Source organism: Amphiura filiformis, chromosome 2 (genome assembly GCF_039555335.1).
Source record: "Amphiura filiformis chromosome 2, Afil_fr2py, whole genome shotgun sequence".
Lineage (NCBI taxonomy): Eukaryota > Metazoa > Echinodermata > Ophiuroidea > Amphilepidida > Amphiuridae > Amphiura > Amphiura filiformis.
In genome coordinates this window covers 1,065,202-1,087,171 of record NC_092629.1, presented here as the reverse complement: position 1 = coordinate 1,087,171, position 21,970 = coordinate 1,065,202, and the positions used below count along the sequence as shown (strand labels likewise).

Below are 21,970 nucleotides of genomic sequence, written 5' to 3'. Positions count from 1 at the left end.
GACATCATTATTTTAAGTAAAACAGGCGTGAAGCCGAGTTGTTTTACGCCAAAAATAATGATGTCGCCCGTGTTATATGAGACGATAGATGCACTACAGCGGCTAAAAACCAATACCTTTATTCTCATTCTTAAACACTTCAATTCAAATAGAAATATCATAAGTATATTACAAATTTTAATCAAATCAAATCCTACATTTTATAAGGAATTACCTAGGGCTTAAAATCGATCAGTCCCGTTGTTGCTATGCGCCTCCTGATTGGTTCAAATAGCGAGCACGCGTATCGCGTTGATGCACACGCGCTGACCCGTGTGATATCGTGTCATATCACACGGGTAAGAACCAATGAGATTGCAGGAACGTTCTCAAGTGTTTAAGAAATCATTTTAAAGCTTACGATCCAGAGATTACAAATCTGGACATAATTCAAAATAAAAACTTGCAACTTTACTCTCATTTTGTGGGAACAGGCTCATATGTAGCATATTGGGCTATTCCAGTTGAAATCCACACTACCCCTGTGGAAGAACAGGGGGAGTATGTTTTTCAAATGTAATTGGTCATAGTTAATCATTTTGAAACCCATACTCCCACTGTATAATGGCTTTACCTATATCTTCCACAACTGGAGTGAGTATTACAAATGGAAGTTACCCAATTGTTTATTCTATTTGAAACTCATACTCCCCCTGTTGAAGACTTGAGCTCAATCTTCCACAGGGGTAGTGTGGACTTTAATTGGAATAGCCCAATGAATTGAGGGGCAACCCTAACAAGTTCTGTGCTTTTAAAGCTAATGATCCAGATATTATGAATCTGGACATAAAATTGCAACTTCATTTTGTAGGAACAGGTCCATGTCTCATATGTAACATATTGGTTGTACTGACTTCTGTTCCCTGTGATGGAGATTTTGGTGGTATGCTAATAACACAGAGAAGATCTTACACTTCCCATAATGCATTTCTCCCATTTCAATTTTCTGTCCTGATTTTCTATCTAGTGCAACATGGGTCGATAATGATTTACCTCAATGAACAGAGCACATCCATATCTAGCAAAATATATTCATTTCTTGACTATCGACCCATGTTTACCCAGTCTATTCTCAACATGAAAACAAACGGAACCTGTACACAATAATGTGAGTGACATATTGATGTTGCAAAGGATTCTGGGAAGAGTAAGATATCTTCTTTAGTATTAACAGGTGGTTATGTTTATACAATGTTTTTTAATGGTCGGTCGCGAAGTGCAACCAAAAATTTTTTTGCCTTATTTTGGTGGTATGGCATTAACAAATGGTTATGTGTTCGAATCATTATAAGCTCTTCCGTGTCTAGAACCTCTGCTAACTTTGACCTTGGATTGGTTGTATTGGTTTATATTCCCTGTGATGGTGAATTTATATCCTCTGCTAGCTATTGCTGAAAGTATTTTGGCAATGTTCTTGCAGTCATCTGAAGCAAAACAGACAATCAATCATGCAAAATCAACAAATCACAATTAAATATTATAACCTTACATAAACCATTTGTATCATATTTTTCAATAAAATCAATCAATCAATTGGTCAATCTTGCTTGCTGCTCAGTGCTCACTCGCTAGTTCAAATACTCATTCACTCATTCACTCACTCAATCAATCATCACTCACTCACTAATTCACTTCCTCATCACTGTTCACTCGTTTACTGCTCGGTCACTCACTTACTATTAACACTAATGGTTTTCTAATTTATAGGGTAATAAACATGTATCACTTGTTGGGAGTGAAATGTACAATGCCCATGTACTGAGATGTTGATGCATCAACATCTCAGTACAAGTGCATTATTTTGTACAATTTCTCGAGCAACAAGTGATATGCATTTATTAACCTTTTTCATACACAAGAAAGAAATTCCATGATTTTAGCATTTTTATAACAAAACTGAAAAGTATTGGAAAATATAAATGCATCAACTCCTAAGAAAGCACTGCGCATAGTGCAGCGCCTGTGCATATATTTGATGCGATCACACAACATCAGTCGGAACACGGAAATATTGATTTGAGATATAGCCAAACAAAGGAAATACTTCCTTTTGTTTCCTGTTGTTTTAGAAACTCTTTAATTACTCATATTTTTGGAACTGGTCATACAATCTCTGGGGTTTTCTGCAAAATGCAGCTTTGTTAATGCCTTTTACTATCCTATAAGAAACTGACAATTTAATATTTCTGAGTTCCAACTGATTTTGCTTGGTTGCATCACATATAAACAATCAATGCATGGTTTGCCTTTTTTCTAATATTTACTTGAATTGATTCTCATTATCTAGTGTATGAATTTCCTTTAAACAAACCAAAATTTCAATGACATTTGCATTGTACTCATTCAATGGTCTATTCCACTGCAGTTAAACCCATACTCCCCCTATGGAAGACATGACCTTAATCTCCCTCACAGGGGCTGTAGATTTCAAATGGAGTCACCCATACTCCCCCTATGGAAGACATGACCTTAATCTCCCTCACAGGGGCTGTAGATTTCAAACGGAGTCACCCATACTCCCCTATGGAAGACATGACCTTAATCTCCCCTCACAGGGGCTGTAGATTTCAAATGGAGTCACCCATACTCCCCCTATGGAAGACATGACCTTAATCTCCCTCACAGGGGCTGTATGTGGGTTTTAAATGGAATTTAAAATTCAACAGTTAAAATCCTCACTCCCTCTGTGGAAAATTAAGATCATGATTTCTGATACATGTGGGGTGTATAGACCATTCTTAGTCAGTGGGAGTGGTCGAGTTCGTAGACACATTTCTGATTGGACACTCGCATGATTTCGGGTGCCGTCTTACCAGGCCGTAGACGCACCCCACGCCATCATGCGTCTTGATAATGCGTAACACGCGTGTAGAGGTGCGCGTATGTATCGCGCTGGATGCGTAGACTAGTGCGGAATACGCGAATGCGCTAGCAGTACGCGCAACAGAATTGTTGAAGTTGTAAACAAGTTTCGTTCATTTTATAATGAGGGGAGTTTTTATGACGGTAACTTAGTTTTTGCTTTAAAAAATTGTTTACAGTTATTAAAATAATATTTAACTGACTAAGAATGAGAATAAACGATAGGAAGTTTTATTTTGCCTATCCTCTACCTATGATAGACGACAGGCAGGTCCAATATTTTTTATCGTAGTGGATGCCGGCCGCGCTACTACTAAAAAATATTGGACCTGCCTGTCGTCTATCATAGGTAGAGGATAGGCAAAATAAAAATTCCTATCGTTTATTCTCTAAATATTCAGGGGGGGGGGCAAAATCAACAAATTTTGAGCGAAATTACAGCAAAAAGTGAACATTTTTGTAATTTTGGGTTTTACTGGGGGGGGGGCAAGAGTTCTGACTGGGGGAATCTCTACCTTGATAGATTAATCTACAAATCAATTAATGGATTCTTATCAATCAATGAGGGGGCTGCCATTTTCTTCCAAATGGGGGGTCATGAATATACTGGAGGGTCATAGAATTTTTAGGCCAAAATTAAGGGGCTAAAGAATTATTAAGGGCTGGTGACTCAAAATGTTTTTATGTTCCGTGCGCATTCCTTAAAGCCATATTATAACATTTGCTGTTGAGGACGCCCTCACTGATTTTTTAAAATTCATTTTTTTACACAATTATATTGTACTTTATTAAACCAATATACCCTGCAAAAATCAAGACTCTAGGTGCTGTATTTTTGTCAAAATCCGATATTTTGAATAAAGCGCCGGAACCGGCGTCTTATTATTACGATGGAATTATTAGTCGAACGCATACACGATGTTCATAACACACAGTGCGGGACGGTGATCTACACAACAAAGGGTCGTACCATAACATGACCGCAGGAGTGGGACGTATTGGCGACATACGCGCTGGTAGTAAATTCCAATTTTCTTTGCTTTTGACGTAGTTGTTCGGCTCAAAAATAAAAGGGGATATATCTGACAGTAAAAACTAACATTTTATGTCAAAGAAATGCTAATCTATTTTGTATGATAATGTTATAATATTGCTTTAAGACTTACGATCAAAATGTGCACACAATCTTAAGTTATATAATGGAAAATTTGTGCACGGTCCGCATGCCTTCTTTAAACTTACGATCAAAACTTTAATCTGATCCGCATACTTTCTTCACATTAGTTCCGGCAGTAATTTTCTTGAGTCGATGTAGCCGTAAGTGGAGGGGGTCATAAAAATTTTCGACTCGAGATATGGGGGTCCCGCGATAGGTAGGGCCATAAGAAAATTGACTCCAGTCACCGACATATACATGACCCCCCCCCCCTTCCGAAGAAAATGACACCCCCCTGATCAATATCAATCAATCAATCTTACCTATTCCACTATGGTGTTTTCCTTCATGTTCAATGTCTAAGTAATGTAACATTGGCATCAATCTCAATCAATATCCACCAATCAATCAATATCAATCAATCAATCTTACCTATTCCACTATGGTGTTTTCCTTCATGCTCAATGTCTAAATGATGTAACATTGGCATCATGCCTTTTGGAAAATATCCTGTCACAGCAGCATACGCCTGAAAAATCAATCAATCAATCAATCAATCAATCAATCAATCAATCAATCAATCAATCAGTCAGTCAGTCAGTCAGTCATTACATTTGGCTAACAGTGTTTGATAATTACACTTACACATCCCACAATGTAAACTTTTGAAAATATGTTTTTATCTGACCATAAAATGTGTCTGCTTCTGGTAAAAGTATTACGCACGAGGAATAAACACTAGGATCCACAACACACTCATCTATCAGGGCACAGTTCTTTAACCCCAATACAGTTGTACATTCATTGAATGACCTTTGAAAATTTGGGTACAAAAACTCATACTCTGCAACTTGAAGTCAAATTTTGCACTATGAGTGTTTAATTGAGGTTATTGAACTATACCACTGGGATGAAGTCATTGTGGTCCATAGTTAAACCAGACAAATACAACTATACAAACATATGTGACACAATCTGGTCCATGGGGGCCAAAGACGACAAATTTGAAATTGAGATAAAAGGCAAGCATATGGAGTAAAAAACATAAAATACATAAGAAAATACACATCACAAAACTTCAGAATCAAATATGCTAGACCTTTTGGTGTTTTCAGTATATGATAGCCTAATGTTTGTATAAGGTAATAATTATAGTAACTCAATTTAAAAAAATGCCTCCTTTGCCTCCATGGAGCAGATTGTGCCACAATTATACATTCAAGTGGAATACTGTATGAAATCTGCATTGTGCATGCAGGTAATAGATGCTATTTTAGGGTGGCAGAATTGTCGCTGTTGTCAATTACTAAAACCCCTTACATCTTTAAGAAAACCCTGTATTTTTAGAGAATCAAACCCTAGTACGAACACTGTATCGAAGCATAACTAATATGCATTGTTCTTACCTTTTTAATATTGATCCATTGGTTGAAATAAGTTGGTATTTTTAAACTAAAATGCTGGCACTGAGTAGGAAGCCTGAAGAAACATAAGAGGTAACAAAGAACAGACTTCTTGGTGTGAAATAACATATTCAATTCAATTTAAGTGGCATAGCCAGGTTGTGGCACAAACTGTTGAATATACCGACAAAAATTGTGAATTGTTGACCCCTAAATTTTTCACTAGAGTACTCAAGAATCTCAAAAGTAGGTGGGGAGGGGGGGGGTAAAGATCAACATTCGTTTCACTAATTTTCAAGCACACAAATATTTGCTGGATTAATCCTTGATGTGCCAACATTTGATTATTTTGGGACTGAAACAAGTCAAAGGAAAAGACACAGATCTGAGCAAATATTAACATGGACTGTCTTTTTTTATGGCCCGCCCGTGGAGTGGGTGGACCATCTATGACAACCTATGATGTACGATAAGCAGTGTCTTAGCTAGTCACTCGTCTGCCTGTCATTTTAGATGGGGAGTTTGCTCATGGGACGGGCAAAATGAATCCCTTCGACATAATTGTAGGTGTTGAGAAAGGCTATTGACCATTTTAATAAAGTCTGCACAAAAAGTAACACAGCTGTTATAAATAGGCCTATAGTTTCAGAACTAATGATTGTTTTCACAATATTTCAACATAAAAAGAAAGATGATTTATTTACGCGCATTTTGATACCCCATTTGTCCGATTTTATTCAACAACACAGCAGTGTTTTGAAAGAGAAATACCTGAATTTAAAAGTCGCAGCTATTTGTATTGACTTGGAAGTCAGCGCGATGATAATGGAGGGTTTTACGATGCTAGAATGATTGCGTAATAACCATTGATCGCTATAAACTGCAACATTTAAATTCAGGTATTCTTCTTTAAAAGCACTACTGTATTGTTAATATTAAGCGACATTAAACAATATGGGGTATCAAAATGTGCGTAAATATCCTTCTTTCTATGTTAAAATATTGTGAAAACAATTATTAATTCAAAAGCTATAGGCATATTTATAACAGCTGCGTTACTTTTTGTGTAGACTTTAGACCAGCTTTGCAAAACAAGGCCATAGCAACACATATTTGAACTCTTTGAACACCATTGGGATGTAGAAGGCTGGTAAATGTTTAACGGTCAAATTAGGACATGCAATTTTATTAAAATGACTTGTAAACCTCAATTTCCAGCTAAGACCTTGAATGTCAGTCACTATTTGTGCGGAGGCACATCCCCCCCCCACACACACACACACCTACTAACCCACTGCACTGCATTTTACTTACATTGTTTTAAGGTCCCAGTCTCCACATGTTACAAATACAGATTTGCATTCTGGGACTAGTAAGCCTTGAGAGTCCATCCATTCCTGAAATGTCTGTAAACCAATCAAAAAATGCAAAGCTGCCCTGTGACACTTTTTTGGATAAGTCGACCACAAGGATTTCAAATTTGACATTACTTTGACATTACTGAACTCATATTTACCCAGAAATCCAAGATGGTGGCATGGTATCATCTTGAAAAAATAAGTTTTGAACCAGATTACCTAAAATCGTGTACAAAGACACTTTTTCCGGTAAGTCGACCCCAAGAAATCCGAATCTGACATTAATTTGACGTTGCAAAATAATTTTTGCCCAGAAATCCAAGATGGCCCCCATTTGGTAGGGCGTAAATGTGATTTTTGAATGAGAGCAGAAGCATAAGTGTGTCATTTCCGCCTTATCTGGGGTTCATGTCTCTTATATGGGGTTTCAACTGCCTTATCTTGGGTTTACATCCCTTACCTAGGGATAAGGCGCCTTATCTGTGGTTTAGACGGCCTTATCCTGGTTTACGTTCCTTACCTGTGGCTAAGATGCCTTAACCTTAGCATATCGCAGTCTAAACCCAGATAAGGCATATAAACCCCAGATAATGCTCCGTAACCCCAGATAGCGGCGAGACCCCAGATAAAGCAGTCTAAACCCCAAATAAGGCGCCTTAACCCTAAATAAGGAACATAAACCCCAGAAAAGGCATCTAAACCCCACATAAGGTGCCTTAACTCTAGATAAGGGTTGTTAACCCCAGATAAAGGGCGTAAACCTCAGATAAGGCATCTAAACCCAAGATAAGGCGCCATAACCCCAGATAAGAGACGTAAACTCAGATATGGCAGTCTAAACCCCAGATAAGGCGCCGTCTGGGGTTTACTTCTCTTATATTAGGTTTATGTTCCTTATTTATGGTTAAGGCGCCTTATTTTGGGTTGGGACTGGTTTTAAGGCGCCTTATCTTGGGTTTAGATGTCTTATCTGAGGTTTACGACCCTTATCTGGGGTTAACGACCCGTATCTAGAGTTTGGGCACCTTATGTGGGGTTTAGATGCCTTATCTTAGGTTTATGTTCCTCATTTAGGGTTAAAGCGCCTTATTTGGGGGTTGGACTGCTTTATCGGCGGTCTACGTCCCTTCTCTGGGGTTACGGCGCCTTATCTGGGGTTTAGATGCCTTATCTGGGTTTAGACTGCGATATGCTAAGGTTAAGGCATCTTAGCCACAGGTAAGGAACGTAAACCCAGGATAAGGCCGTCTAAACCACAGGTAAGGCGCCTTATCCCTAGATAAGGGATGTAAACCCAAGATAAGGCAGTTTAAACCCCATATAAGGGACATGAACCCCAGATAAGGCGGAAATGACATATTTATGCTTCTGCTTTCATTCAAAAATCACATTTACGCTCTACCAAATGGGGGCCATCTTGGATTTCTGGGCAAAAAATATTTTGTAACGTCAAATTAATGTCAGATTCGGATTTCTTGGGGTCGACTTACCAGAAAAAGTGTCTTTGTACACGATTTTAGGTAATCTGGTTCAAAACTTATTTTTTTCAAGATGGCGCCGGCGGCCACCATCTTGGATTTCTGGGTAAATATGAGTTCGTAATTTCAAAGTAATGTCAAATTTGAAATCCTTGTGGTCGACTTATCCAAAAAAGTGTCTTTGCACACGATTTAAGGTCCTCTTGTTCAAAACTAAATTTTTCAAGATGGTGCCGGCCACCATCTTGGATTTCTGGGTGAAAATGATGCCGTAATGTCAAACTAATGTCAGAATCGGAATCCTTGTACTCGACATATCCGAAAAAGTGTCTTTGTGCATGATTATAGGTGCTCTGGTTCAAAACTTAAATTTTCAAAATGGTGGTGGCGGCCATTTTGGATTTTGGCCTCTAGCGAAAAATGCCGGGATTTTCCCGAGGGACATGGTGGCTATTTTTTTTCTAAATGGTCCATAGAAGTCGAATCAATCGTCAAACCTTACTAGCCAGAGAGTGGTCACCAAAGTGAACTTTTTCCCCTAACTATGGCTATTCCATTTAAAATTCACGCTACCCCTGTGGAAGACTTGGGAAATATTTACCACAGAGGAAGTATGAATTTCAAACTGAATGAACACATTAGGCAGCTCCAATAGAGGCCGTCAGCCTTTCGCCATCTTGTGGGTACAAATGATCTGTGTGTTCATGCGTCGGACACTACGCGCAGGGCGCAGCTTGCCACGCAGCTGTTATCGCGCATCAACGCGGTGATTTTGCTGTTCACGCATGGAGATCGAACGAACATCACAGCGTGTACCCACAAGATGGCGGCATATGACGTCACGCTGACGGCCTCTATTTGAATTTCATACACCCTCTCGAGAAATATTCAACCTGAATCTTCCACTGAAGAAGGGTGAGTTTCAAATAGAGCTGCCTAATGTGTTAATTCCATTTGAAATTCATACTCTCCATATTCAGTGAGCTAATCATGGTCACATCAGGGCTAGAGTGTGTTTCCTTACCGTGAGTGTTTCTTGTAATGTTGGTTGACCATTCACCATCTCCTGAGTAATACCTGTCAACTGAAGAAAGAAAGTATAAAAGAAAAGAATATCAAATCACTTTCTGCTCACAACTCATAATGGCAATATTCCTGGTAAATGTCTCATTTAAGAGTCCATCACGATACAATTACGGTCAGGGGTACTAAAACCCTAACACAGTGCACAAATTAAGTGATCATCCTGAAGCCCAGATTTGCTGGCGGATGACCAGAAATTCACTGCAGGTTATCCATCGGATGCCCATACTTTATAAAAGAGTGTTACTTGACCTAGAGCTAATTGCTAGGATCATTCATGGTTGATTTCATGTGCTTTTAATATGCAAAGTTCTAATTTAACTTTAAAAAAATGAAAATTTTAAATAATATACAGATTACTAAAAATTTTGGCGGATGACTAGATTTCATGACCTGGTCATCCACTGGATGACCTGATTTTTTTCTTAATTTGCACACTGCCCTAACCCCTAACCCTAATGAAACCATAATGTCAACTTATATTTTTAGAACTCCTTATTTTTACTTCATTATATACTACAGTTATAATTTAACATGAAATACCAAATGATGGTTCCAACATGTTTATTTCTATCAAAGAAATGTAAGATTTTTTATCAAATTTATCGGATCTGATAATTGTTTTACAAGCTCTTCCTGTGAATATTGTATTGTGAGAAATTTTCGCAGGGGTTTAATTTTTGGGCTTTTTGCGGTCAAATAGCTAGCCACCAAGTTTTACACCCACAATAATATTAATACACATAGTACTTAATGTGCATATATTTGGAAACACAAATTAAACACCCCGGCACTAAACTGTCCAGAATTGATCAAATTGGAAAAAATTAACCCAGCGAAAATATGCCGCTAATACTAAATCTAGATAAAATATGAGTAAAAGTTACAACCCCAATGAAAGATATTATTATGTATGATTTAAAAAAAAATATTTATAACATTCGGCCGTAGCCAGGCAAAGCCCAATAGTGCTCAGGCTACTAAATTCAAGGGAAGCCAGCCAAATATGATGAGACAGGGATATGGGAAGAGGTAAGATTTTAGATGCAGGAGGAAAACCGGAGCGCCTGCGAGGTTGGAGTATGGATCGGCAACGAAACTCACATGTGGGCAATTGAACCCGGACCACAGTGGTGAGAAAATGAGTAAATAGGTACAGGCCCTTTAGAGTGTGTCTCGGGTGGGGTGGGGCAATGCTCTTTGACAAGGGGGTATCATGCGTGACCACAATGACATTTAACCTTTATTCCATGCTACCTTTGTCCCAAATGGCTAAAAACATTTTTTTTTACGTTGCATATCTTTGGTCACACATGATACCCCTGGTCAATGACCCCCCCCCCCCCTCGGTGGTCTTGAGCCAGAGTTGTCAGTTAATTCCCTAATGGGCTATTCCATTTAAAATCCACACTACCCCTGTGGAATATTTTGGAAATATCTTCCACAAAAGGAGTATGAATTTCAAAGGGAATGAACACATTAGGCAGCTCCATTTGAAACTCACCCTCTCTCAGTGGAAGATTCAGGTTGAATCTTTTTTAGCTAGAGGTTGTATGAAATTCAAATGGAGTTGCCTAATGTGTACATTCCATTTGAAATTCATACTCCCCCTGTGGAAGGTATTTCCAAAATCTTCCACAGGGGTAGTGTGGATTTTAAATGGAATAGCCCAATGTGTGCTGCTGAGGCTTGCAGTTTATGCCTGTGGCAATATTGATTTTGAGATGTAGCCAATAGTATCCAACTTCCTTTGTATTTTATTGTTCTGAGCGACACTAAAATGGACATATCTTGGGAACCGTAAGTCTATTACCGTAATTATAATGGGGTTTTCAGCTAAATGAAGCTTTGAGAAAGGATCATGAAATGAGATTGAAAACTGACTTTTGATTTTGATCGACATCATGAGACTCTTAATTTGATGGCATCACATTTTTTCCATACTGTGTTTACTTTTAAAGGTAAAGGAGTTGAACCTGCATTTCTTACAGGATGGAGTGCCCATCTCTTTTGTTAGCGATTAGGCCAGACTCCACCGTGAAATGTTGCTGCGGGGGGATCGCAACAGCGAGTCTGTTTCCTTCCCAGCATTTAAGAATGCTTGTACCCATTTCTACACCTGGGTGGAGAGGAGTAATCGAGATAAAGTACCTTACTCAAGGGCACACCATAATGGCGACGCCAGGGCTCGAACCCGCAACCTTCTAATTATGAGTCAGAGCCTGTTCCGCTCGGCCACCATGCTCCCACTGTGTTCACTTACCTCCGTACAAAATTCAGATACACCATGGACTGTTGGTTGCAATGGCGTCACTGGGGTTCGAACTCGCAACCTTTTGATTATGAGTCGGAGCAGCTCGACCACTAAGCTCACTTACCTCAGTACATAACTTGGATACACCATGAACTGTTGTTTGCAATGGCGTCGCTGGGGCTCAAACCTGTAACCTTCCGATTATGAGTTAGAGCCTGTTCCGCTCGGCCACCATGCTTCCACTGTGTTCACTTACCTCTGTGCAAAACTCGGATACCGGGGTACACCATGGACTGTTGGTTACAATGGCGTCGCTGAGGCTCAAACCTGTAACCTTCCGATTATGAGTTAGAGCCTGTTCCGCTCGGCCACCATGCTTCCACGGTGTTCACTTACCTCTGTGCAAAACTCGGATACCGGGGTACACCATGGACTGTTGGTTACAATGGCGTCGCTGGGGCTCAGACCTGTAACCTTCCGATTATGAGTTAGAGCCTGTTCGCTTTCGCCACCATGCTTCCACTGTGTTCACTTACCTCTGTGCAAAACTCGGATACCGGGGTACACCATGGACTGTTGGTTACAATGGCGTCGCTGAGGCTCAAACCTGTAACCTTCCGATTATGAGTTAGAGCCTGTTCCGCTCGGCCACCATGCTTCCACTGTGTTCACTTACCTCTGTGCAAAACTCGGATACCGGGGTACACCATGGACTGTTGGTTGCAATGGCGTCGCAGGGGCTCGAACCCAAAACCTTCCGATTATGAGTTAGAGCCTGTTCCACTGTGTTCACTTACCTCCGTACAAAATTCAGATACACCATGGACTGTTGGTTGCACATACGTATGAAATGTTGCTTCAGTCTCAAAGTTCTCTCCATTCACCTTCAGGACTGGAAACTCAATGATTTCCTGTTAAACAAATACACATCAAGATTCACTAAGTTCTCTCCATTCAACTTCAGGACTGGAAACTCAATGAAATTTTGGGAATAAGCTTTTTCGTGGATATCTACTGAAAAATGTCATAAAAAGGGATGCTAGGATCACAAAATACTAAATGCATGTGAATGGGGCCTCAACTTTGTCAATACTGTTGTTTCCATCAGGTTTTTTTTGTCACTTTTAGGCAATTAATAAACAACTTTAATTTGTTCACACTTTCGCTGGGATCACTGAATGGGTCTTTGATGAACGAGAATGAGTAAATACTCTGTGTGCTTAATGTATTAAGCCAATCAGAGATATGATAAGAATAATCAGTAGGGCTGAAAGGGTTTAAGCTGAAATGTGTAAGAGATCTAAAAGCTCTATTTTGATTGGTTACTCAGTTGACTATATCATGTAACTAACCAATCAGGGGCTCTGTGAGAAAATCCTAATGCTTCTACCACTTTTGAAATTGACCTGTTGTTGGAAAATTTGCAACAAAAAAATGAAAAAATGTGTCACAAAATGTGGACCAGTGTAACATTAACCAGTCAGGTACAATGATTTTATAAAGTTGATAATATATTATGGAGGAGGCCATTAGCAGACCACCCATTGTCAGATGTCTGGATGATTTTCAGCTACACACACAAATGAATAGTCAATAGGAGTTTTGAAAATGAATGACATTTTGATAAACCGCGTACTGCAAAAATTCTGAGCATTAGGCGATTTTAAGTTTCACATACAATGCACAAAACAATATTTGTAAAAACTATGTCAAGAGATTTAAAAAGTTATTGAGAGGATTTTCTGTAAAATTGTTTTAAATTAGCAAAAAAATGAAAAAATACAATTTTCTAAGCAGAAAAATGGCCACAGTTACTATCTTGCCATAGAAAACTAAAGGAAGACCACCCCAGAGCTTCAAGCCACATGCCAGACAACCTGACGCCAACTGCAAATGGCTGCGCCCATGTGAAGTAAGTGTATGTATGTATCAGTATCAAAACATTTGGGCTCCTTTTTCTTTCAATTGTAAAAATAAAGACAATTTTGAATTTTGGTATATCGATGGGTCCAAATTTCTTGAAAAGATGATGGATGGGTTCACTTTTCAATTCTCGAGCACCCCTATCCAATCCAAACTTGAGTACCTCCCCCGGGTTTGCGCACCCCTATCCAATCCAAACTTGAGTACCTCCCGGGTTTTATGCGCACCCTATCCAATCCAAACTTGAGTACCCCCCGGTTTTGCGCACCCTATCCAATCCAAACTTGAGTACCTCCCCGGTTTTTGCGCACCCTATCCAATCCAAACTTGAGTACCTTCCCAGGTTTTGCGCACCCCTATCCAATCCAAACTTGAGTACCTCCCCCGGGTTTTGCGCACCCCTATCCAATCCAAACTTGAGTACCTTCCCCAGGTTTTGCGCTAGACTGCTGCCCTCAGTCGTCAACCGTCTGGATTGACGACTGAGAAAACTACGTGGAAAATAAGTGACGGATTTTGCAACAGGATTCCTGTGGCATAGAGCGTGCGCAGTTGTGTCCAAATTGACCTTTTGACCGAGTTTGTTGTTTTTAGAAGTTCAGAGCGCGATCTAGTCACAGCGGCGCGGTACAGCGACGCGGTACACGGGCGCCGCTAGTCAGTCGCGCTATGGCGCATAACTAAAGTCGCATTGAATAGTTTTCAGAAGTCCGTCATGATTTGGGCTGTAAGATAATCAGTCGTCACTACGAAGCATGACAGTACATGCGAAGTGTAGACGGCTGATTGGAATTAGTCTAGGTTTTGCGCACCCCTATCCCATCCAAACTTGAGTACCTTCCCAGGTTTTGCACACCCCTATCCAATCCAAACTTGAGTACCTCCCCCAGGTTTTGCGCACCCCTATCCAATCCAAACTTGAGTACCTCCCCCGGGTTTTGCGCACCCCTATCCCATCCAAACTTGAGTACCTCCCGGGTTTTGCGCACCCCTATCCAATCCAAACTTGAGTACCTCCCCAGGTTTTGCGCACCCTATCCAATCCAAACTTGAGTACCTTCCCAGGTTTTATGCACCCTATCCAATCCAAACTTGAGTACCTCCCGGTTTTATGCCCCTATCCCATCCAAACTTGAGTACCTCCCCCGGGTTTTGCGCACCCCTATCCCATCCAAACTTGAGTACCTCCCCCGGGTTTTGCGCACCCCTATCCAATCCAAACTTGAGTACCTCCCCGGTTTTTGCACCCCTATCCAATCCAAACTTGAGTACCTCCCGGTTTTGCGCACCCCTATCCAATCCAAACTTGAGTACCTCCCCCAGGTTTTGCGCACCCCTATCCAATCCAAACTTGAGTACCTTCCCCAGGTTTTGCGCACCCCTATCCAATCCAAACTTGAGTACCTCCCGGTTTTGCGCACCCTATCCAATCCAAACTTGAGTACCTTCCCAGGTTTTGCGCCCCTATCCAATCCAAACTTGAGAGTACCTTCCCAAACACCTCCCCCGGGTTTTGCGCACCCCTATCCAATCCAAACTTGAGTACCTTCCCCAGGTTTTGCGCACCCCTATCCAATCCAAACTTGAGTACCTCCCCCGGTTTTGCGCACCCCTATCCAATCCAAACTTGAGTACCTTCCCCAGGTTTTGCGCACCCCTATCCAATCCAAACTTGAGTACCTCCCATCCAAACTTGAGTACCTTCCCCAGGTTTTGCGCACCCCTATCCAATCCAAACTTGAGTACCTCCCCCGGTTTTGCTTACCTGTGGGGATATCCTTTGTTGTCTTAAGCAAGTGGCTTCGAAATCCAGCACCAGAAAATAGTTGAAATCCTGAGGCACAATACCATCACTACTTGAGGCAGTAGCCATCTGTCTGCTGCCCTCAAGAGGCCAAGGGTTATGACCTTGGGTCAAAGGTTGACTTCTACTTCTTGATGTCAAACACCAATTAAATGTTCTCTTAGATACTTGTGATGATAACACTTGATTCAATCGATGCAAAGTTCTTATTCCAAATATTGACATCGATGTGGCTATTATTCTTGGAAGTCAAAACTTTGTATAAATAATTGCACTTATTCTGTGAAAAAAATGATCATAAAAATCAGTAATTAACTGAAATCATGAATATTTAAGGTCATGCACCATGAATGTGGCAGTAAAAAGAGAAACAAAATTTTCTACTTTTTGACTCAAATTAAAAATTTTCCACCCTATATGCTATATATTATACCATAGTATATTTTACCTAACAAGTGGCAAAATGGTCTTTGTACACTTTCAGCTGTAGCCTGTTTACTTGTCTATTTTTAGCTTGTCTAATGTTTTACCCGCTTAATCTTACTCACAAAAATACTCTCCAATGCCCCCAAGTGAGGTCTGAGAGAATAAAGTGAGCACCAGTCACGCATTATGCAACTGCACCCAAATGAGTGCACTCCATTATCAACACAGTCATCATGGTCATGAGTGTGAACAAAATATACATACTCAATACTCAATTACTCAATGTAGTACAACAAGTCATACCTAGAAGTTTTTCTTTGAATTTTATCCTTTCTAGGTATGACTGATTGTAGTACCTACCATAAAATTTGCGTAAATTTGATCCCGATTTATGACATGATATATGGGCCAAGTTTTGTAGCCTCCTATTGCTGACTACAGTACATAGACGAGAACTACAACTGGTAGCCAGCCAAAGTTTCTGATCATTTTTTGTGATCGCCATATTGCAAATTTGCATGTTCGGCCAAGTGAATATGCCGCGCCATTTCCAGTGAACATTGACTAATTGTGTAAAGATTACGATTAATTGATGTAAAATTTCAAGTACCACTATAAAGAATAGGAAGTGTAAGAAGATGTGCAATAAATACTCCAACAAATTATTAATGTGTTAAAAACGCCCTTTCTAGCTCAGCAACTCTATTCAATAATGTGGCGCATTGAACCTAAATTTTCAACGTAACTCACTATACGTTGATCCACCCACATACATGATACATGTTGTTGTATAAAAAAATCAATGTACATCTAGTTCACCACGTAAACTTGTATGGCACAAAATTCAGACCGCTCACCATTTAATTTACTGACATCCATATTTAGAAATCTGTTGACGTTTTAATGATCCCCGATTCGCCGGGAACTAGCCAAACTTTTGAATAATAAAAAAATAAAAAAATTGCCGATAGCATTGTGATGTGATTGCATACAGTAGAGATTAAATAGGATTGTACAGAGAATAAATTTGGCTAAATTTGACCTTTCTTGGTAAGTTGACAAAACTTTGTGTGACAAAAGACAGTCTTAAGTAAGTATGTTCAACGCTTTTGGTGTTTTGATGTTTTGGGAGACTGTGAGGCCAGGGATCCCAAACAAACAACGGGTGACGCGTGATGGATCCTATAATTCTTGACTATTTGTTATTCCTTCAACAATTCGCCATACAGTAATAATGGTCATATACATTGTCGTTGTCCAGACAACATATAAGTTCCTTGTACTAGTTATACATCTAGTTCGCAAGGCAAACTTTGAAAAAAAAACCGGACAAAACAGATGTGTCATTTATCGGTATGACATTTTCGTTATGATGCTGCCCTAGTGCAGAGCTACTATTAGTATCCCTAGGCTACGATATGTAGGTATGCTAGGTGAATTCAAATTTGCCATCAAACTGCATCATTTTATATATCAAATTAAAGCCCTTGAGTAAACAAAGCCAAAACTGAAAACCTTTTTTTCATAGCACTTTCCGTAGCAAAGTTACATCTTGTCAAAGATTGACTTTCATCAAATAATGTCAAAAAGATTCAGCTAGCAAAATTCCCCAAAAAGGCATTTCGGGGGTGTTTCTAGATCTTAATCTCATGATGATAGCAGCTTTTTTAATGGAACTGCTATCAAAATCCTCTAAAATTCCATGTGCGAGTGACTTATCACCATAAAAAATCATATATTTTTGGGTCAAGTGAAGTATAGAAAACATATTTATGTAGGTTTCTTTCTTTGACCAGTTGCTTTAAATTTCTATGTAAAAATGCATTGACATTGTCGGCGAATTTGGCTGACTAGCAAATGTGTTTGCCTGGCATACCTACGATATGCCATATCGGGTTCCCTGTACTACTAGTTCCAGTAACTGTAACCATACTCTCTATGGTTACAGTGCTCTTTATTAATATCTTTTCCACAAATAAGAAACATCACAATATGTGGGCTCATTTTGGGCTCCAAGGATGTAGCCGAGGAACTCTCTCAAGGACAGTTTTGGCCTGCATGGATGATTTTAATCCCATTGTACCAGAGTTTGGGCGTACATGGATGATTTTAATCCCATTGTACTACTAGTAACATACCAAAGTTGAGGTAATTGATCTACATTGATCTCATCGTTTGGGTGGGTTCAACATTCCCCAAGTTGGCAAAACCTGCAATCTTCATGGAGTAATTTACTTAGTGCAAAAGTGGTCAAAATATTGCTCTGCAAAATTGCTCTATTTTCATGATTTGGATTTATCATATTGAGCAGCATTCTTCTTGTGATGTTTCTGCACTGTGTAGAGAGGGTCTACAACATCTCTGAGGTAAAACTGACAAATGCAAGGTATATTTCTTGATGCTTGAAGTTTGGATTTCTTAAACGTACAGTGCATCCCTATGTACCGCTGCAAGACTTCAGGTCCGTAGATGTCATTATGTTTATGATAAAGACTGAAGTCTTGCTGGCAAGACTACCTGTACTACTAGCATACATCCCCTGCTGTACTACTACTAAATCAAATTGTTTTTTCTTACACTACTGCAGTATACAGTACAGTTGAGAGTACACTCATGTTGTTTTACAATACAATTCAATACAATAAACATTGTTATTCATGACATGAAGTCTTGAAGTTGTTGAAGACACATGCAATCAATGATGCATGCATCATTTGCATGAACAGAACATAAAATAAACCCCAGCATTACCAGTTTGATGCGTCAAGAGTATACACCACCACCAATTTTTGTTTTTTTAAATCATGTTTTACCTTGAGTAAAATGCATACTTTTCCACATACGATCATCATTCGCCAACATCACTCATGTATTGCATGCGCTGCACTGCACTGATCAGCAATCAAAATAAAAACATTCCAAATCACAATCATAAACCTTGACCTTTGACCTATGACCTCAATGTCATTTATTAGAATTAATTCGTGAGGAATTTGCTCTGTTTTTCAAGTAAATTATACCTCTATCTAAACAAATTATGTATACGAATACACCTATGAACTTATTTTATGCATAGAACAATTTAGCTGAGTCAGAAAGCATCAAATAAAGTTACAAAATAGCATTTTCTGGAAGCATTGGCGATTCCGGAAGTACGAGCATGCGCAGATGAACTAATGGCTGCTGCTGATGAATCATCGGCGATTTGTTATTCTTGATCATTTGGGCCGTGTTACGTTTTTACAGGAAGAAATATTGAGGAAATTAAAAAACTGCTAGTGGATAAACATACAATAATAGATCTTATGTTATTAGAAAAGGTAAGTTTGTATCGTTTATGTATCCGAATTGTCATCTGACTGAGCTGATATATACACATCCAGATTCTCATTCACGGTTTACCCCCGCGGCAGATTACCTTCGCGGCTACACCTGGTGTAGCCCTGAAGCTACACCTTAATAGAGCTACTCTGAAGCTACTCCGAAGTAGCTACACCTTAGCAAACCCATAGTGGATACACCATATCAGAGCTACTTCGCTGTTACTCCATCCATTGTCTGTCTATAAGCCAACTCCGGTGCTACACTAGTGCCAGCTTCTGGATACGCCATATCGGAGCTACTCCAAAGGTACTCTTAAGAAGCTACTCTGAAGTACATCTGATAGCTGTCAGCCACGAAGTCAACCCTGGAGTAACACGAAGTCAGCTCCGTGTACAACCGCAGCTAAACGGGTCATTGACCGGCAGCGGTAAACAACTCGCCAAACGCGTAATCGGCCGCGTACTAGTGCGCGTACCTAGCTATTTTTAGCAAAGCGAACGTTTGTTGTTTTGATTAATTGATTGACCATGTTTGCACGTTTGCATAGGGCATCATGACGGAGCGAGAATCACTTGCCGATGTCACGGAGACATTTTGTTTCTCTTTAGTGGTTGTTTCCTTTGTAGAAACTTGTTCTTTTGTTTAACGACAGTACCAGTACGACTTCTTCTCAATTTGTGTTTAAAATCATTTTTAATCATTTAATTTTGTGTTCCTTGTTATGTTTTTAGTTTTGCTAACTTGAGATGCTTGTGTGACGCTGTGTTCCTGTGTGCATACTGCGGTTCGCGGTTCCACTTTCTCATGTTGTTTGTTTATTTACCGTACCCGGGTTTATTATTACAGTTAAAATTTACTCATAATTTATAGGCCTAGGGCCTACTTCTTGAATTTCTTGTTTTTACGCTGTTTTCCTAACATTTTGCATCGCATTACTTTACTGTTGCAAGGCGTGGGCCTAGGCCTATAATACACCTTCTTGCAATACAGTTTGGTTTTGATTCGTTTGGCTAGGCCTTAGGCCTACTAATCTTTCATTGATGTTATTCACAGTTTTCATATTGTTTTGCTTGCTTGTTATTCATCTTTTAATTTGACTTACCTGTTTGATTGATATATGTTTTTTCGTTTGTTTGAGTAGGCCGTATTTTGTTTGTTTTTTAAACATTTTTTCTTTGCTTATTATACTTGAATGATTGGTCACTTATTTATTAAGAAGTAAATATTTAAAATATAATACACGTAAATAAATAATAAATATAAAACTAATAATAAATTTAATAAAAGCGTAAAAAATAAATGAATAAAAGTGGGGTCCTAAAATAAATATTAGCTATAAAATGACCAATCATTCAAGTATAATATGCAAAGAAAAATGCTTAAAAACATACAAATGCAGGCCTACTCAAACAAATGAAAAAACATGTAAGCAAACAGGTAATCAAATTAAAAAGCTAAATAACAACCAAGTTAATGATAATTATTAGCATTCTATTATTGATTATTTTACATAGGCCTAGGCTTACGAGTACTATTCATTTTTTTTTTTAAAATTTAGGCCTAATACAAATGTTTACTTATTTACTTTCTTATTTGTGTAGTTTTTACTTGTTAATTTAATTAGGCCTACCTATTATTTTATTTACTTGTTTATTCATTTATAAATTTATTTAGTCAGTTATTTACTAAATTAATTAATTAATTTTACTTGCTTATTTCTGAACTTGTTTATGTATTTTGTAGGCCTATTTACTTGTTTACTATTTTCTATTATTAATTTATTATACTATTAACATATATTTGAAAAATTATAAAGAAAGAAAGAAAGAAAGAAAGAAAGAAAGAACAAAAACCCCTAATATATCCTAATTAAAGCATACAATAAAGCTAAATTGAGAAAAATAGCATTCAATCTGGCAACAGATCATCACGCATTTTTTTACGGAGTACCTCTAGAGGTACTCCGCTATTGTCTGTCTCTACGGGAGGTACACCGTGGAAAACCGGATAGGAGTAGTCCACGGATTTTTGACTCGCGTTACGGTACACCGCTACAGAGTAGCCCTGGGGGTAATCCGGAGTAGCTCCAGAGTACATCCAGTGAGAAATTGGATGTGTATCCGTCGAAAGACGGGCGTTTGTCTTCACACAGCCACAGGCTCACAGCACAGCCACAGCACAGTGACAGTCACAGATTGAGACTCACGTCTTCGTCCGACAGTCTATTTCGTTTCAATCATTCATTTCATATAAATAATATAGCCGATCTGTCTTGGCATAAGCTTACCTCCTGAAGTTATAGTCGGCAGGATGATTGAAAGCCGCACGCGCAAGTCCTGGCACGACATGCATCCTGACCTGACACTGCAGAACTCAGAATTCAGAAGTAAATCAAATTAAGTATTTCTTGGCCAAACTGGAACATGCGCGTTGTGTCCATGTAGTGTACTAAGCGTGTACGCAGTGTATAAGGCGTGTGTATACTTTCTTCTGTATCACGCTATAAGCCTATATTCGTGTGTGTTTATCGCGGAGCCACTAGCGTTCACAGTGTTCCAGTTTGGCCAAGAAATACTTAATTTGATTATAGTAATACTAAATTGGTATGTCAGGTGAATTCAAATTTGCTATCAAACTGCATCATTTTATATATCAAATTAAAGCCCTTGAGTAAAGAAAGCCAACACTGAAAATCTAAATTGTCATAGCACTTTCCGTAACAAAGTTACATCTATAGCCAAAATAATCAATTCTCGATCATGAGAGCCAGCTTGGGAATGCACAGTTATTTGCGCAGAGCGTACTACGCAAAGACCGGCGCTTACGGCGCAAACACAGCTTTTGAGAATTGACCAATCAC

The 21,970-nt window shown here is 39.1% G+C and overlaps 2 protein-coding genes across 4 annotated transcripts in view; one reads left to right on the top strand and one right to left on the bottom strand.

Annotated features, from left to right (window-relative positions):
- Positions 1–380: 380 nt before the first annotated feature.
- Positions 381–18,717, bottom strand: LOC140145466 (ERI1 exoribonuclease 3-like). 3 transcript variants are annotated; one of them, XM_072167191.1, is made up of 9 exons: positions 18,600–18,717; positions 15,322–15,640; positions 12,452–12,544; positions 11,890–11,910; positions 9,321–9,380; positions 6,775–6,866; positions 5,464–5,536; positions 4,490–4,586; positions 381–1,463 (listed from the first exon to the last, which is right to left on the bottom strand). In XM_072167191.1, the coding sequence occupies exons 2-9, from the start codon at positions 15,583–15,585 to the stop codon at positions 1,309–1,311; spliced, it is 855 nt and encodes a 284-aa protein (XP_072023292.1). In that variant the 5' UTR covers positions 15,586–15,640; positions 18,600–18,717; the 3' UTR covers positions 381–1,308. The 3 variants fall into 3 exon arrangements, with proteins under 3 accessions (XP_072023292.1, XP_072023280.1, XP_072023283.1); XM_072167179.1 differs by lacking the exon at positions 11,890–11,910 and having other exon boundaries at positions 12,431–12,544; XM_072167182.1 differs by lacking the exons at positions 11,890–11,910; positions 18,600–18,717 and adding an exon at positions 18,538–18,556 and having other exon boundaries at positions 12,431–12,544.
- A 238-nt stretch (positions 18,718–18,955) lies between these two features.
- LOC140145457 (uncharacterized) overlaps positions 18,956–21,970 on the top strand; it is an 81,998-nt gene continuing 78,983 nt past the window's right edge. The window contains 1 exon segment of the mRNA XM_072167171.1: positions 18,956–19,106. The gene's annotated coding sequence lies outside the window, so the exon portion shown is untranslated.